The sequence below is a fragment of the Odontesthes bonariensis genome, chromosome 14, assembly GCF_027942865.1.
Source record: "Odontesthes bonariensis isolate fOdoBon6 chromosome 14, fOdoBon6.hap1, whole genome shotgun sequence".
In the NCBI taxonomy this organism is placed as follows: Eukaryota; Metazoa; Chordata; class Actinopteri; order Atheriniformes; family Atherinopsidae; genus Odontesthes; species Odontesthes bonariensis.
The window spans coordinates 497,047-512,500 of NC_134519.1; the positions used below are offsets into that span (position 1 = coordinate 497,047).

The 15,454-nt window shown below is 52.7% G+C and overlaps 1 protein-coding gene across 3 annotated transcripts in view; it reads right to left on the reverse strand.

The window, feature by feature from the left end:
* Nucleotides 1–5,080: 5,080 nt before the first annotated feature.
* The window catches only part of LOC142398465 (uncharacterized), a 12,825-nt gene continuing 2,451 nt past the window's right edge, over nt 5,081–15,454 (reverse strand). Inside the window, exons 2-9 of one of the 3 annotated variants that reach the window (XM_075482456.1) lie at nt 14,310–14,784; nt 11,657–12,097; nt 11,536–11,620; nt 11,392–11,452; nt 11,211–11,324; nt 9,863–9,996; nt 7,891–8,014; nt 5,081–5,339 (exon numbers count right to left, since the gene is read on the reverse strand). In XM_075482456.1, coding sequence (XP_075338571.1) covers nt 5,171–5,339; nt 7,891–8,014; nt 9,863–9,996; nt 11,211–11,324; nt 11,392–11,452; nt 11,536–11,620; nt 11,657–12,097; nt 14,310–14,732 — 1,551 coding nt within the window. In that variant the 5' untranslated portion in view covers nt 14,733–14,784 and the 3' untranslated portion in view covers nt 5,081–5,170. Of the gene's footprint in view, nt 5,340–7,890; nt 8,015–9,862; nt 9,997–11,210; nt 11,325–11,391; nt 11,453–11,535; nt 12,098–14,309; nt 14,785–15,454 lie in introns of all 3 variants that reach the window. The other 2 variants (XM_075482455.1, XM_075482453.1) reach the window with 2 other exon arrangements.

Here is a 15,454-nt window from a genome sequence, read left to right on the forward strand (position 1 = left end):
GACATGAAAAGAAGGAAACAAGTATGCCTGGAGGAAAAGAGAGGAAGAAAAGCGTAAAGGAGGAACAGAAGAAAACAGGATGGTGAAAGGAAAGGAAAGAAAGGAAGTGTAAGGAGTCAGTTTCATTCAGTTTGATCCATATTCTGTACAGAAATTAATCTGATAGCTTCAACTGATCAATAAACCAAACACTCAGCAATAAATACAGAATAAGTTTTTAATTCAAATTGGTTAAAGTTTCTGTGACAGTTGGTTTAGGGTTAAAACATGACATTTTAACAGAAACTTATTTTAAAATAAAATGAATCTCCTGATCAGCTCTTCTCAAGAGTCAGTTCCTACTGATCAATAAATAAAGTAAAATAACTCAGTACACATCATGCAAAGGCACTCTGCTTCATTTTGCCTGTGATCAATGATTAATGTCCTTTTTTTAAATAGATAGAAGTAAAGCAATGCTATGATGTCATCAACAGTGAAGTCCAGCTCACTCCTCAACCCAACCCCCAAGCTGCTCAGAGCTGAACTAACTCTGGTTCTGCCTCAGATTCTGGGTTTATGTTCATGTTGGAACATGTTTCAGTGAATCTCTGCAGCTGTTACCATGGAAACATCTGCAGATATTCACTTTAAAGCTGCTCAGAACTGAACTAACTCTGGTTCTGCCTCAGATTCTGGGTTTATGTTCATGTTGGAACATGTTTCAGTGAATCAGCTGCTTCCTGTTGTTATATAAAACATAAAGGTGTCACTGAGGCAGCAGAGGTTGAACCTCCATTGCGGCGCCTGTATCCGGTGAGTCGCCATCCGTCCCTCCGGCCTGTTCCCTCCGCTGACTCGTGGGGGGGGAACTGGACGGCTCAGCGGTGACCTCTGCGGATGGTTGTCGGTTGAAGGCGTTTGATCCGGTGCTGGACCCGTCGGCTTCGCTCTCCGTCCAGCAGGACTCGCTGTCCGAGGCCGAGGACAGCCGGCTCTTCCCCCAGCGACCGTTGGTGCGCACGCCGAGCCGAAGCCCCGGCGAGCCGGTGAGGGTGGTGCGGCGAGACGAGGCGGCGCTGGAGCTGAAGGACGAGCGCAGGTCCTTCTCACGCAGGCGCAGCACGGCGCGCAGCAGCGGGAAGTAGCGGCCGATGGCGGCGCGGTACTTTGGGTGCGTGATGGCGTAGATGATGGGGTTGTGAATGGCGGAGGCTTTGGCGATGACTGCAGGAACTGAGTTCATGTACGGAGTCAGCAGGTGGGCGTAGCCAGCGGTGGCGGTCAGCGCCACCGCAGAGTACGGCGACCAGGACACCACGAACAGCAGAATCACCCCCAGGGCCACTTTAGCCATGCGCCACTCGCTGCGTAGCCGCTCGTACGCCTTGTTGGTCTCCCCACAGTTCAGCTTCTGCACCTCCTGACCCGCCCGCCGCACCGCCCGGAAAATGGCGAAGTAGCAGCCGGCGATGAGAGCGAGAGGAATAAAGAAGACGAAGACAAACAGCAGGATGGTGTAGGTGCGCACGGCGGCCGTGAAGCTCATGTAGTCCCAGCTGCAGGACGTCTGCAGGCCTTCAGGCACGTAGGCGCTCCACCCGAAGAACGGCGGCAGACTCCAGCCCAGCGAGTACAGCCACAGACCCACGACCGCCACGTACACCCGCCGGTGGCTGCCTCCGCCCACCAGCACCAGCGGCCGCGTGATGGCCAACCAGCGGTCCACGGCGATGGCCGTGAGCGTCATCATGGACGTGATGCCGAACAAAGCGCCGCAGAAGGCGTACAGCTCGCAGGCGCGCTCCCCGAACACCCAGCGGCGGTGCAGGCTGGCCACGAAGAAGACCGGAGACTGCGTCACCGACATCAGGAAGTCGGCGGCCGCCAGGTTGACCACCAGCACGTTGCTGGGCGACCGCAGCGTCTGCCGCCGGCAAAACACGTAGATGACCAGAGCGTTTCCCAGCATGCCCGTCACCCCCACCAACAGGATGACAGAGCCGATGATGTAATGGGCGTGGTCGGGCACGTCCACCGTGGGAAAAAGGCGAGGCTGCAGGTGGGCGCCAGGTGTGGGGGCGGGGCCAGGCAGCTGGAGAAGCTTCGACGCCCTGAGGCGCTGATGGGGATCTGAGCAGTTTTCTCCCAGAGAGCAGAGAGACGCCATCCGGCTCGGGTGGAGCTGACTCATCACCGTCGGCTGAATGTCGGCCGAATGTCGGCCGAATGTCGGCCGAATGTCAGCTGGAAGTCGGCTGAAGTTTAACAGGATTTCAGATGGAAGTCGGCCGAATGTCTGCAGGGTGTTCAGCTCTGCAGGGTGTTGGCCGTTGTTGGGTTGGAGCTGGTCCGACTCTGTCAGCCGTCTCTGCGGCGGCTCTGTTGTGCCGAGGCTCTTTATGTTGGTCTCATCGATGGATGACGAGGGATTATTGAGCCCACCGCAGTCTGATCCAATAACTTTGGGCACTCAGAGGCTAAATCAACATCTGGACCAGATGTGACCTGATTGCTGCAGGTTAAAGTGGGTCATCTTAGACGCTAATGAGTTCTAAACTTTGTTGAAAACAGGGTCAGACTGTTTTACAGGTCACACCGCTCAATGGCTGAGTCCCAGAAACAAACGGAAGCACTTTATCAGTCAGAAGGACGGGGAAAACAGACCACATGACCCTCAGAGGCTCCGTTATCAATGCATCAGCCTGAAAAGCTTTCCATCCCAATGAGTGATCGATCGATCGATCAGCAGGCACACTGGAAAAAATGCCCCTCCAAAAATAAGTAAAAAAACAACAAATAAAAGACGTTTTTGCTTGAAATAAGCAAAAAAAATCTGCCAATGGAACTAGTGAAAATCGGCTTGTCCAGATTTCTTGAAATAAAATTTAGGACATTTGAGATAAAAGTGATCTTGAAATTAGCTTAAAAATCTCTTTAAATGTAAAAAAAAAAAAAAAGCTTGTTTCATATGATATGCAACTCAAAACAATTTGTTTTCAAGACTTTTTCATTTAACAAGATATTCCAGATGTATTGTCCTCAAACAAGTCCCTATATCTGGCTGAAATGGTGCTTGTTAGGCAGTTGTGTCTGATATTAAATGTAATGAGATATTTGGACTAGAAATGAGACAAATATACTTGGTAAGACTTTGATTTTTTCCAGTGCAGGAAGAGGAAAAAAAGTTGAAAAAAACTTTCCCAGAAAAGTTGTTGAAGATAAAGACAAACTGCTAAAGGAATAAGTGTTTCCATAATAAAGTTTTTACAGCTTCTCCTCACGTCTGCTTCTGGTTCTCCTTCAGCTCCTGGTGCTCCGATTCTGTCAAAACTCAGTTTTATTTAGCAGCTGTCCAAAGTGACCCACACCTGAGGTACGCATGGTGTCTGACCAAAACAACCTGCTAGTCAGGTTCACTGTGTACAAAAATGTACTTTTGTGGGAATTGTTTTGGGATTTGTTGACCAATACATTTTTGGAATCTGCAGACCTTGGGAATCCAATGGTGACTTCAAAATTATGCTCAGAATCGTGCTGTGGCGCCACCAAAGGGTGGGAAAGAAAATTGTGGCACCTCCAAGAAGTGGAAAAGGAAATTGTTACTCTAATCCCCCTTAATGACCCCATGTCAGAAGTCTGGGAAAAAAATACTTAAAATTTCTGCATATGATTATATAAATAATGACAAAGGGGGTGGGGGTCCACACAAACCCTTGGGGGTGCCACAGCACGATTCTGAGCATAATTTTGAAGTCACCATTGGATTCCTTGACCAAGAAAACATAGGATTGGCATGTTAAATTGAGTTTTTAGGTTGTTTAGAGGCCAAGGTAGCTGAAATTCTGTATTTTATGGCGTCCGTTTTGAAATTCCAAAATGGCCGCCATACAGGTGTCTGTTCAAGTGGCAACATTGGTTTTTGGAATCCCCGAGGTCTGCAGATTCCAAAAATGTATAGGTCAACAAATCCCCCCAAAAGTACATTTTTGTACAGTGAACCGGACTAATACTGGCTGAAGTATTTGCATTAAGTTCATCATCTCTCTCAGGCTTCCCCATGTTATCGGTGCACTAAACTGTACCCATGTTGGACCCGTGGAGGCCGACTACGTAAACCGAACATTTTTCCATATCCTAAATGTTCAGGTACACTTGGGGATAATTGTCCATAGACTCTGGATTTCTCATTTTGAAAAACACCACATCAACCCCTTTGAGTAATGCTGAGCAATGTTACATTTCTGCCCTGTGAAACCTCATCATTGACTCCTATCCTCCGTGCATACAGATGATCTGTGATGGAGGTCATTTCATTTCCAACATTGAGGCTAAATGGCCGGGATCAGTTCATGATTCTAGGATGTTCCGAGCATCCTCACTGGCACAGAGGTTTGCACAAGGCGCGAGAATTTTACTTACCCGAAGGAGTGTACTTTTGAAGTAAGGTGTAGCATAGGCAGAATTTTGGTAATGTAATGAGAGGTCAGGTGTAGAGGTCATCTTAAGGAATTTAAAGTGCTCGTCATACTTTATTATAGATAGCCATATAAGGCACATATTGCATCAAATTGCCAAGTCTTAACACATGTATATCCATCCAACATTTCTCTTATTCTGCAGGAGAGTTCAATGGTGTCCTGCCTGGGGACAGAGGCTATGCATGCTGGCCGTACCTCCTCACGCCATATCCTGATCCAGGAACAAGGGCATGCACATGCACATGCACATACTAAAACAAGGGCACGGATAGAAATGACCTTTGGCCAAATTAAATACCGGTTCATTGCTTAAAGTTCTCAGGCACCATGGCTGACTTCTGACAGAGCCATCTTAAATTAATAGTATACTTCATATTTTATACATTTTGTCTTGTGGACAACTTTTCAGGCTCAAGTCTTTTCTTCGTTGAGTCCCTGCAGGTTCTAGTGCCTGAAAGGACTCAGTTTCTCCTGACACAGTGAGGGACCTGTACAGGGACACATATTTCCTTTGATCCTTATTATTGTGACCTTTGAGTTAGAACTTCTTTTCATAATTTAGCATTGACACAGTAGCAGTTTAAGTCAGAGCAAGTGTAAAAAGCACAAGTACACAAAAATAAATAATAAATAATAAAATTTTATTATTTCATGTAAAAATGAGCAGAAATAAAAATGTTCTGTCCAGATTCTGCTGTAAACATGTGACATCACAAACAGTCCAACTGGAGTGCAGCCTGCTGGGGGTGGGGGTGGTGCCTGCGGATGTGCTTCAACAGCAGCTGCCGGTCCGGGCTCGAGTACTCACACTGTTGGCATGGAAACACCTCACCAGTATGGTGGCGGCGAGCGTGAAGATCCAAACTCTTCTTCTGGATGCTGAAACAAACCCCCCAAAAGAACATATGTTACTATGGCAACCAGCTGCCACATATGTAGGTTACAACTCCTCACAAACTCCACATAATCCAGTCACAACAGAGGGGCAGGAGGGGGCACCTCTGCCACCCCTCCAGCTGTCAGTTCACTAATATTTGAGCAGTGAGAGCGGGAATCGAACCGCCAACCTTCCAGTTATTGGACGGCCCACTCTTACTGCTGAGTCACAGCCACCCACACCACACTGCTCACAGTTAACCGCCTCCTGGTCTAGTTTTCCACCAATCAGGGTTCCCCCCTGCAAGCTCCACCCTAATGCTCAGGGCCAAAGGTACTACCGCCCAACCTGGGCCTTCTCAGGCCAGAAATCTCTAACCCAGAACTCTTTTTAGATCCTAGTTCCTGGAAAAAAGTTCCTGCAGTGGAAATAAAATGTACAGTTTTGTACATCCAGTTACAGGGTAAGGGTTAGGGTTGGGTTAGGGTCAGGGTCGGGTTAGGGTTAGGGTAGGTTTAGGGTTGGGTTAGGGTAGGTTTAGGGTTAGGGTTGGGTTAGGGTCAGGGTAGGTTTAGGTTAGGGTCAGGGTTAGGGTTGGGTTGGGTTAGGGTAGGTTTAGGGTTGGGTTAGGGTCAGGGTAGGTTTAGGGTTGGGTTAGGGTCAGGGTTGGGGTAGGTTTAGGGTTGGGTTAGGGTCAGGGTTAGGGTTGGGTTGGGTTAGGGTTAGGGTCAGGGTCAGGGTAGGTTTAGGGTTAGGGTTAGGGTCAGGGTAGGTTTAGGGTTAGGGTTAGGGTCAGGGTAGGTTTAGGGTAGGGTAGGGAAAGGGTTGTCCACTCCTCCGAAGAGGAGAGGAGGTGCACGCTCGCCACTGACATTCGCCACAGTGCCCCTAAAATAAATTTAAATTAGGACAAACATAAAACGGATATTCCAAATTCCCTTACTTTCCCATAATTGGTTTCATCTTAGGCTTATTTTTCGGATTTCTCTTTCCTTTCAACACACTATTCTTGGCAACGTTTCGACATAGTTTTGTCTTCCTCAGGCCTAGTGTGTTTCTATTTTGCTTCTGTTCGCTCCGTTTTTCGTGCTACTGTCTGTGCTTCCTTTTGCTTCTATTTATATGCTTTCGGTTGCTCCGTATTTCGTGCTCCTGTTCGTACTTTCTGTTTGTGCTTCCTGCTGTTACTGTTTCTATCTCAAAATTTAGGTTTAGGCACCCCCTTTACTTTACATCCTTCCAATATCCTTAGGGTTAGGATTGGGGTTAGGGTTAGGGTTAGGGTTAGGGTTGGGTTAGGGTCAGGGTAGGTTTAGGGTTAGGGTTAGGTTGGGTTAGGGTTGGGTTAGGGTAGGTTTAGGGTTGGGTTAGGGTCAGGGTAGGTTTAGGGTTGGGTTGGGTTAGGGTAGGTTTAGGGTTAGGGTTAGGTTGGGTTAGGGTAGGTTTAGGGTTGGGTTAGGGTAGGTTTAGGGTTGGGTTAGGGTCAGGGTTAGGGTTGGGTTAGGGTTAGGGTCAGGGTAGGTTTAGGGTTAGGTTTAGGGTTGGGTTAGGGTAGGTTTAAGGTTGGGTTAGGGTCAGGGTTAGGGTCAGGGTTGGGTTAGGGTAGGTTTAGGGTTGGGTTAGGGTAGGTTTAGGGTTGGGTTAGGGTTGGGTTAGGGTCAGGGTCAGGGTTAGGGTCAGGGTTAGGGTTGGGTTAGGGTAGGTTTAGGGTTGGGTTAGGGTTAGGGTCAGGGTTGGGTTAGGGTAGGTTTAGGGTTGGGTTAGGGTCAGGGTAGGTTTAGGGTTGGGTTAGGGTAGGTTTAGAGTTGGGTTAGAGTAGGTTTAGGGTTGGGTTAGGGTCAGGGTCAGGGTTAGGGTTGGGTTAGGGTCAGGGTAGGTTTAGGGTTGGGTTAGGGTAGGTTTAGGGTTGGGTTAGGGTAGGTTTAGGGTTGGGTTAGGGTCAGGGTAGGTTTAGGGTTGGGTTAGGGTAGGTTTAGGGTTAGGTTAGGGTCAGGGTTAGGGTCAGGGTAGGTTTAGGGTTGGGTTAGGGTCAGGGTTAGGGTTGGGTTAGGGTAGGTTTAGGGTTGGGTTAGGGTAGAGTAGGTTTAGGGTAGGTATAGGGTTGGGTTAGAGTAGGGTTAGGGTTTGGTTAGGGTCGGGTTGGGTTAGGGTAGGTATAGGGTTGGGTTAGAGTAGGTTTAGGTTTAGGGTAGGTTTAGGGTTGGGTTAGAGTAGGGTTAGGGTTGGGTTAGGGTAGGTATAGGGTTGGGTTAGAGTAGGTTTAGGTTTAGGGTAGGTTTAGGGTTGGGTTAGAGTAGGGTTAGGGTTGGGTTAGGGTCAGGGTTGGGTTGGGTTAGGGTAGGTATAGGGTTGGGTTAGAGTAGGGTTAGGGTAGGGTTAGGGTCAGGGTTGGGTTGGGTTAGGGTAGGTATAGGGTTGGGTTAGAGTAGGTTTAGGGTTAGGGTAGGTTTAGGGTTGGGTTAGGGTAGGGTTAAGTCTCGAAAGAGACGCCTTCGGTGGTCACCCATTTGTTTACAGGTCTGAGTGTACATGCGTGTGTCAGGTGTGTGTTACCTGCTGTAATCACAGTGATGACACCTGTATGGCTTCTCCTGACTGTGAGTCCTGCAGTGTCTGAGCAGAGAGCTTCGATCTATTGAGGCGTACGAACACTCTGAACACCTGTACGGCTTCTCACCTGAACACAGAGAAAAAAACAGGTGCGTTACCTGTGTGTGTTACCTGTGTGTGTTACCTGTGTGTGTCCTCAGGTGTGTTACCTGTGTGAGTCCTCAGGTGTGTTAGCTGTGTGAGTCCTCAGGTGTGTTAGCTGTGTTAGTCCTCAGGTGTGTTAGCTGTGTGAGTCCTCAGGTGTGTTACCTGTGTGAGTCCTCAGGTGTGTTAGCTGTGTGAGTCCTCAGGTGTGTTAGCTGTGTGAGTCCTCAGGTGTGTTACCTGTGTGAGTCCTCAGGTGTGTTACCTGTGTTAGTCCTCAGGTGTGTTAGCTGTGTGAGTCCTCAGGTGTGTTAGCTGTGTGAGTCCTCAGGTGTGTTACCTGTGTGTGTTACCTGTGTGAGTCCTCAGGTGTGTTAGCTGTGTGAGTCCTCAGGTGTGTTAGCTGTGTGAGTCCTCAGGTGTGTTACCTGTGTGTGTTACCTGTTTGAGTCCTCAGGTGTGTTACCTGTGTGTGTCCTCAGGTGTGTTACCTGTGTGTGTCCTCAGGTGTGTTAGCTGTGTGAGTCCTCAGGTGTGTTAGCTGTGTGAGTCCTCAGGTGTGTTACCTGTGTGTGTCCTCAGGTGTGTTAGCTGTGTGAGTCCTCAAGTGTGTTAGCTGTGTGAGTCCTCAGGTGTGTTACCTGTGTGTGTTAGCTGTGTGAGTCCTCAGGTGTGTTACCTGTGTGTGTCCTCAGGTGTGTTAGCTGTGTGAGTCCTCAGGTGTGTTAGCTGTGTGAGTCCTCAGGTGTGTTACCTGTGTGTGTTACCTGTGTGAGTCCTCAGGTGTGTTACCTGTGTGTGTCCTCAGGTGTGTTACCTGTGTGAGTCCTCAGGTGTGTTACCTGTGTTAGTCCTCAGGTGTGTTAGCTGTGTGAGTCCTCAGGTGTGTTAGCTGTGTGAGTCCTCAGGTGTGTTACCTGTGTGTGTTACCTGTGTGAGTCCTCAGGTGTGTTAGCTGTGTGAGTCCTCAGGTGTGTTAGCTGTGTGAGTCCTCAGGTGTGTTACCTGTGTGTGTTAGCTGTGTGAGTCCTCAGGTGTGTTAGCTGTGTGAGTCCTCAGGTGTGTTACCTGTGTTAGTCCTCAGGTGTGTTAGCTGTGTTAGTCCTCAGGTGTGTTAGCTGTGTGAGTCTTCAGGTGTGTTACCTGTGTGTGTCTTCAGGTGTGTTACCTGTGTTAGTCCTCAGGTGTGTTACCTGTGTTAGTCCTCAGGTGTGTTAGCCGTGTGAGTCCTCAGGTGTGTTAGCTGTGTGAGTCCTCAGGTGTGTTAGCTGTGTGAGTCCTCAGGTGTGTTACCTGTGTTAGTCCTCAGGTGTGTTAGCCGTGTGAGTCCTCAGGTGTGTTAGCTGTGTGAGTCCTCAGGTGTGTTAGCTGTGTGAGTCCTCAGGTGTGTTACCTGTGTTAGTCCTCAGGTGTGTTACCTGTGTGTGTTACCTGTGTGAGTCCTCAGGTGTGTTAGCTGTGTGAGTCCTCAGGTGTGTTACCTGTGTTAGTCCTCAGGTGTGTTAGCTGTGTTACTCCTCAGGTGTGTTAGCTGTGTGAGTCCTCAGGTGTGTTACCTGTGTGTGTCTTCAGGTGTGTTACCTGTGTTAGTCCTCAGGTGTGTTAGCCGTGTTAGTCCTCAGGTGTGTTACCTGTGTGAGTCCTCAGGTGTGTTACCTGTGTGAGTCCTCAGGTGTGTTAGCTGTCTGAGTCCTCAGGTGTGTTAGCTGTCTGAGTCCTCAGGTGTGTTAGCTGTGTTAGTCCTCAGGTGTGTTAGCTGTGTGAGTCCTCAGGTGTGTTAGCTGTGTGAGTCCTCAGGTGTGTTACCTGTGTGAGTCCTCAGGTGTGTTACCTGTGTGAGTCCTCAGGTGCTGCAGCAGCGAAGCCTTCAGTCGGCTCCTGTAGGAACAGTGAGGACAGGTGAAGGGTTTCTCTCCTCCGTGCACGCCCAGGTGACGCCTCAGAGTCAGCTTTGAGGAGAACTTCCTGCAGAGGACCAACATCACAGATGAATTCTCCAATCACAGCCCTACGCATCCATCTACATCATCCACCACACAACCTATTTGAAGATGGATACATTTATGGCGTGTTCCCCCTATGTAGTCCGGTACGGGCCGGTTCAGTCCGGTACGGGTCGGGTTCAGTCCGGTACGGGTCGGTTCAGTCCGGTACGGGCCGGTTTCAGTCCGGTACGGGTCGGTTCAGTCCGGTACGGGCCGGTTTCAGTCCGGTACGGGCCGGTGCAGTCCGGTACGGGTCGGTTCAGTCCGGTACGGGCCGGTTTCAGTCCGGTACGGGCCGGTGCAGTCCGGTACGGGCCGGTTTCAGTCCGGTACGGGCCGGTGCAGTACGGTACGGGCCGGGTTCAGTCCGGTACGGGTCGGTTCAGTCCGGTACGGGTTCAGTCCGGTACGGGCCGGTTTCAGTCCGGTACGGGCCGGTTTCAGTCCGGTACGGGCCGGTTCAGTCCGGTACGGGCCGGTTTCAGTCCGGTACGGGCCGGGTTCAGTCCGGTACGGGCCGGTTCAGTCCGGTACGGGTCGGGTTCAGTCCGGTACGGGTCGGGTTCAGTCCGGTACGGGCCGGGTTCAGTCCGGTACGGGCCGGTTTCAGTCCGGTACGGGTGGTTCCCATGTCTCTAACCCTTCTGCTTGGGGTACCGAGCACACAGGACCGGTTCCAGGCTCTGCTCTCCGGTGTTGGTGAGGAGGCTGCTGGGCCAAACCAAAAAGTTTTCCAGCTGATTGAGCAGAATGTCAGAGAGTGGTTTCAACCGGACCGCGAGCCGGTGTGGCATTAAGCTGAAGAAGCTGGGAGGTGGTTTACCCGTACCGTTCTGAACCGTTAAAGGTTAAAGGTCACCCCAAGGTTAGAAACCAAAGAGCTACATCTCAGACTCTGCGGGCCTCAGTCAGCATGTTAAAGGTTAAAGGTCACCCCAAGGTCAGAAACCCAAGAGCTACATCTCAGACTCTGCAGGCCTCAGTTAGTATGTTAAAGGTTAAAGGTCAACCCAAGGTTAGAAACCAAAGAGCTACATCTCAGACTCTGCAGGCCTCAGTTAGTATGTTAAAGGTTAAAGGTCACCTCCTGTCTGGACTCCTGTCTGGAGAAAGAAACACATCTCAAGATCACCTGAAGTCAGCTTTGCCCGCCCGTAAGCCTCTGAAGTGAGGCATTGTGGGTAATGTAGGTACCTGTGACACAGGGAGCAGCTCAGCCTCTCAGCCTCTTCCTCTTCCTCCTTCTTCTTCTTCCTCCTGGACTTCTTCTTCTGTGGTAACCCGGTCGGAGGTTTGCTGCTCGCTCTGCTGACACAACAACTTCTTTTGACTTCTTTGCACGGTAGAAATCCGCTGATTGGAGGCTCTGACTCACCTGTTAGTAGGCTCCGCCTCCTCTGCTTCTGATCGTCCAATCAGCCGACTTCTCCACCTGTCTGAAGCCAACCAATCATCGCTGTTAGCAGCAGAGGAGTTATTGATCACCTGGTGATTATCAGGAGCTGCAGGTGAGGCTGACCTGATGTTTTGAACGCCGTCTTCCTGCTCCTCCTCCCACAGACCGCCTCCTTCTTCTTCTTCTCCCTCCTCCTCCCAAAGACCGCCTCCTTCTTCTTCTCCCTCCTCCTCCCGCAGACCGCCTCCTTCTTCTTCTCCCTCCTCCTCCTGCAGTGACTCCTCCAGTGAGGCTCCAGCTCCTCCCAGCTGGCCGCCGCCCGGCCGCAGTAGACGCAGCCGAAGCCGCCGCCGGCGCGGTGCGACCGGACGTGGACGTCCAGCAGCCGCCGGGACGGCAGCGTCAGAGGACACAGGTGACACGGCAGCCACCGCCGGCCCGCCGGCTCAGCCGGTGGAGGGGAGCGCTGCGTGGGTGGAGAGGAGGCAGCAGCAGGTGGAGAAGGAGGAGGTCTGATGGCAGAGATGCGACACAGTCCCAGAGTCATGAGGTGAGCCGACTGCTCCATCTCCTCCTGGGTGGAGGGCGGGTGGATGGGACAGGACAGGTCCACGGCTCCGCCCTTCAGAGGGAAGATGGACGAGCCGTCCGCCTCCTCCTCGTCTTCCTCAAAAAGAGTGCTGACCTGCAGAGAAGGGGAGGGGCACATCACAGAGAAGCTGCGACATCACAGAGAAGCTGCGACATCACAGGGAAGCTGCGACATCACAGAGAAGCTGCGACATCACAGGGAAGCTGCGACATCACAGGGAAGCTGCGACATCTCAGGGAAGCTGCGACATCACAGGGAAGCTGCGACATCACAGAGAAGCTGCGACATCACAGAGAAGCTGCGACATCACAGAGAAGCTGCGACATCACAGGGAAGCTGCGACATCACAGAGAAGCTGCGACATCACAGAGAAGCTGCGACATCACAGGGAAGCTGCGACATCACAGGGAAGCTGCGACATCACAGAGAAGCTGCGACATCACAGAGAAGCTGCGACATCACAGAGAAGCTGCGACATCACAGGGAAGCTGCGACATCACAGAGAAGCTGCGACATCACAGAGAAGCTGCGACATCACAGGGAAGCTGCGACATCACAGGGAAGCTACGACATCACAGAGAAGCTGCGACATCACAGAGAAGCTGCGACATCTCAGAGAAGCTGCGACATCACAGGGAAGCTGCAACATCTCAGAGAAGCTGCGACATCACAGGGAAGCTGCGACATCACAGGGAAGCTGCGACATCACAGGGAAGCTGCGACATCACAGGGAAGCTGCGACATCACAGAGAAGCTGCGACATCACAGAGAAGCTGCGACATCACAGGGAAGCTGCAACATCTCAGAGAAGCTGCGACATCACAGGGAAGCTGCGACATCACAGGGAAGCTGCGACATCACAGGGAAGCTGCGACATCTCAGGGAAGCTGCGACATCACAGGGAAGCTGCGACATCACAGGGAAGCTGCGACATCACAGAGAAGCTGCGACATAACAGGGAAGCTGCGACATCACAGGGAAGCTGCGACATCACAGAGAAGCTGCGACATCACAGGGAAGCTGCGACATCACAGAGAAGCTGCGACATCACAGAGAAGCTGCGACATCACAGAGAAGCTGCGACATCACAGAGAAGCTGCGACATCACAGGGAAGCTGCGACATCACAGAGAAGCTGCGACATAACAGAGAAGCTGCGACATCACAGGGAAGCTGCGACATCACAGAGAAGCTGCGACATCACAGGGAAGCTGCGACATCACAGAGAAGCTGCGACATCACAGAGAAGCTGCGACATCACAGAGAAGCTGCGACATCACAGGGAAGCTGCGACATCACAGAGAAGCTGCGACATCACAGAGAAGCTGCGACATCACAGGGAAGCTGCGACATCTCAGAGAAGCTGCGACATCACAGAGAAGCCGCGACATCACAGAGAAGCCGCGACATCACAGAGAAGCCGCGACATCACAGAGAAGCCGCGACATCTCAGAGAAGCTGCGACATCACAGGGAAGCTGCGACATCACAGGGAAGCTGCGACATCACAGGGAAGCTGCGACATCACAGGGAAGCTGCGACATCACAGGGAAGCTGCGACATCACAGAGAAGCTGCGACATCACAGAGAAGCTGCGACATCACAGGGAAGCTGCGACATCACGCTGCGACATCACAGAGAAGCTGCGACATCACAGAGAAGCTGCGACATCTCAGAGAAGCTGCGACATCACAGAGAAGCTGCGACATCACAGAGAAGCTGCGACATCACAGAGAAGCTGCGACATCACAGAGAAGCTGCGACATCACAGAGAAGCTGCGACATCTCAGAGAAGCTGCGACATCACAGAGAAGCTGCGACATCTCAGAGAAGCTGCGACATCACAGGGAAGCTGCGACATCACGCTGCGACATCACAGAGAAGCTGCGACATCACAGGGAAGCTGCGACATCACAGGGAAGCTGCGACATCACAGGGAAGCTGCGACATCACAGAGAAGCTGCGACATCACAGAGAAGCTGCGACATCACAGAGAAGCTGCGACATCACAGAGAAGCTGCGACATCACAGGGAAGCTGCGACATCACAGGGAAGCTGCGACATCACAGGGAAGCTGCGACATCACAGGGAAGCTGCGACATCTCAGAGAAGCTGCGACATCACAGGTGTGTGTGTGTATGTGTGTTACCTCACAGGTGTGTGTGTGTGTGTGTGTGTGTGTGTGTGTGTGTTACCTCACAGGTGTGTGTGTGTGTGTGTGTGTTACCTCACAGGTGTGTGTGTGTGTGTGTGTGTGTGTGTGTGTGTGTGTGTGTTACCTCACAGGTGTGTGTGTGTGTGTGTTACCTCACAGGTGTGTGCCACCTGCAGCCCCCCCTCGCTGCTGATGTCACAGGTGGGCGGGCTCATGTTGTCCAGCATGTTGTAGAGCAGGAACTCCTCGTCTTCATCGCTCTGCTTCGACTCTCCGTTTAGGTCCAGCTGATAGGGCGACGCCCCTCGCTGAAGCCCCGCCTCCTCTCTCCCATCGGGCTCCAGGTATGGCAGGGCGGGGGGGCGGTGCCTGAGCAGCTGGTGGCTGCTGATGGCAGTCCTCAGGCCGCAGGTGAACTGACAGAGTTTACAGCGGTACAGCTCCACCAGGAAGGACTCCACCAGCGACAGACCCTCCACCTCCTCACAGTACAGGGCGGAGCTCACGGCCCCGCCCACCACCTGCAGCGTCACAGGGCTGATGTCATGGTAACGCTGCTTCACCCACGACATCATGGGCCGCTGCTGGTGTCTGATTGGATGCTTCCGTTTCCAACAGACCTCCCACCTGTCAGCGAGCAACAAACACAAATCCGCCCAATAAGTTCAGACCACATTCTACAAACTTTAATCTTTTATAAAGACCTGATCGATCAGCCGAGGCACAGCCGGGGCACAGCCGGGGCACAGCCGGGGCACAGCCGGGGCACAGCCGGGGCACAGCACAGCCGGGGCACAGCCGGGGCACAGCCGGGGCACAGCACAGCCGGGGCACAGCCGGGGCACAGCCGGGGCACAGCCGGGGCACAGCCGGGGCACAGCTGGGGCACAGCCGGGGCACAGGCGGGGCACAGCCGGGGCACTGCCGGGGCACAGCCGGGGCACGGCACAGCCGGGCCACAGCCGGGCCACAGCCGGGGCACAGCCGGGGCACAGCCGGGCCACAGCCGGGGCACAGCCGGGGCACAGCCGGGGCACAGCCGGGGCACAGCCGGGGCACAGCCGGGGCACGGCACAGCCGGGGCACAGCTGGGGCACAGCTGGGGCACAGCCGGGGCACAGGCGGGGCACAGCCGGGGCACTGCCGGGGCACAGCCGGGGCACGGCACAGCCGGGCCACAGCCGGGCCACAGCCGGGGCACAGCCGGGGCACAGCCGGGCCACAGCCGGGGCACAGCCGGGCCACAGCCGGGGCACAGCCGGGGCACGGCACAGCCGGGGCACAGCCGGGGCACGGC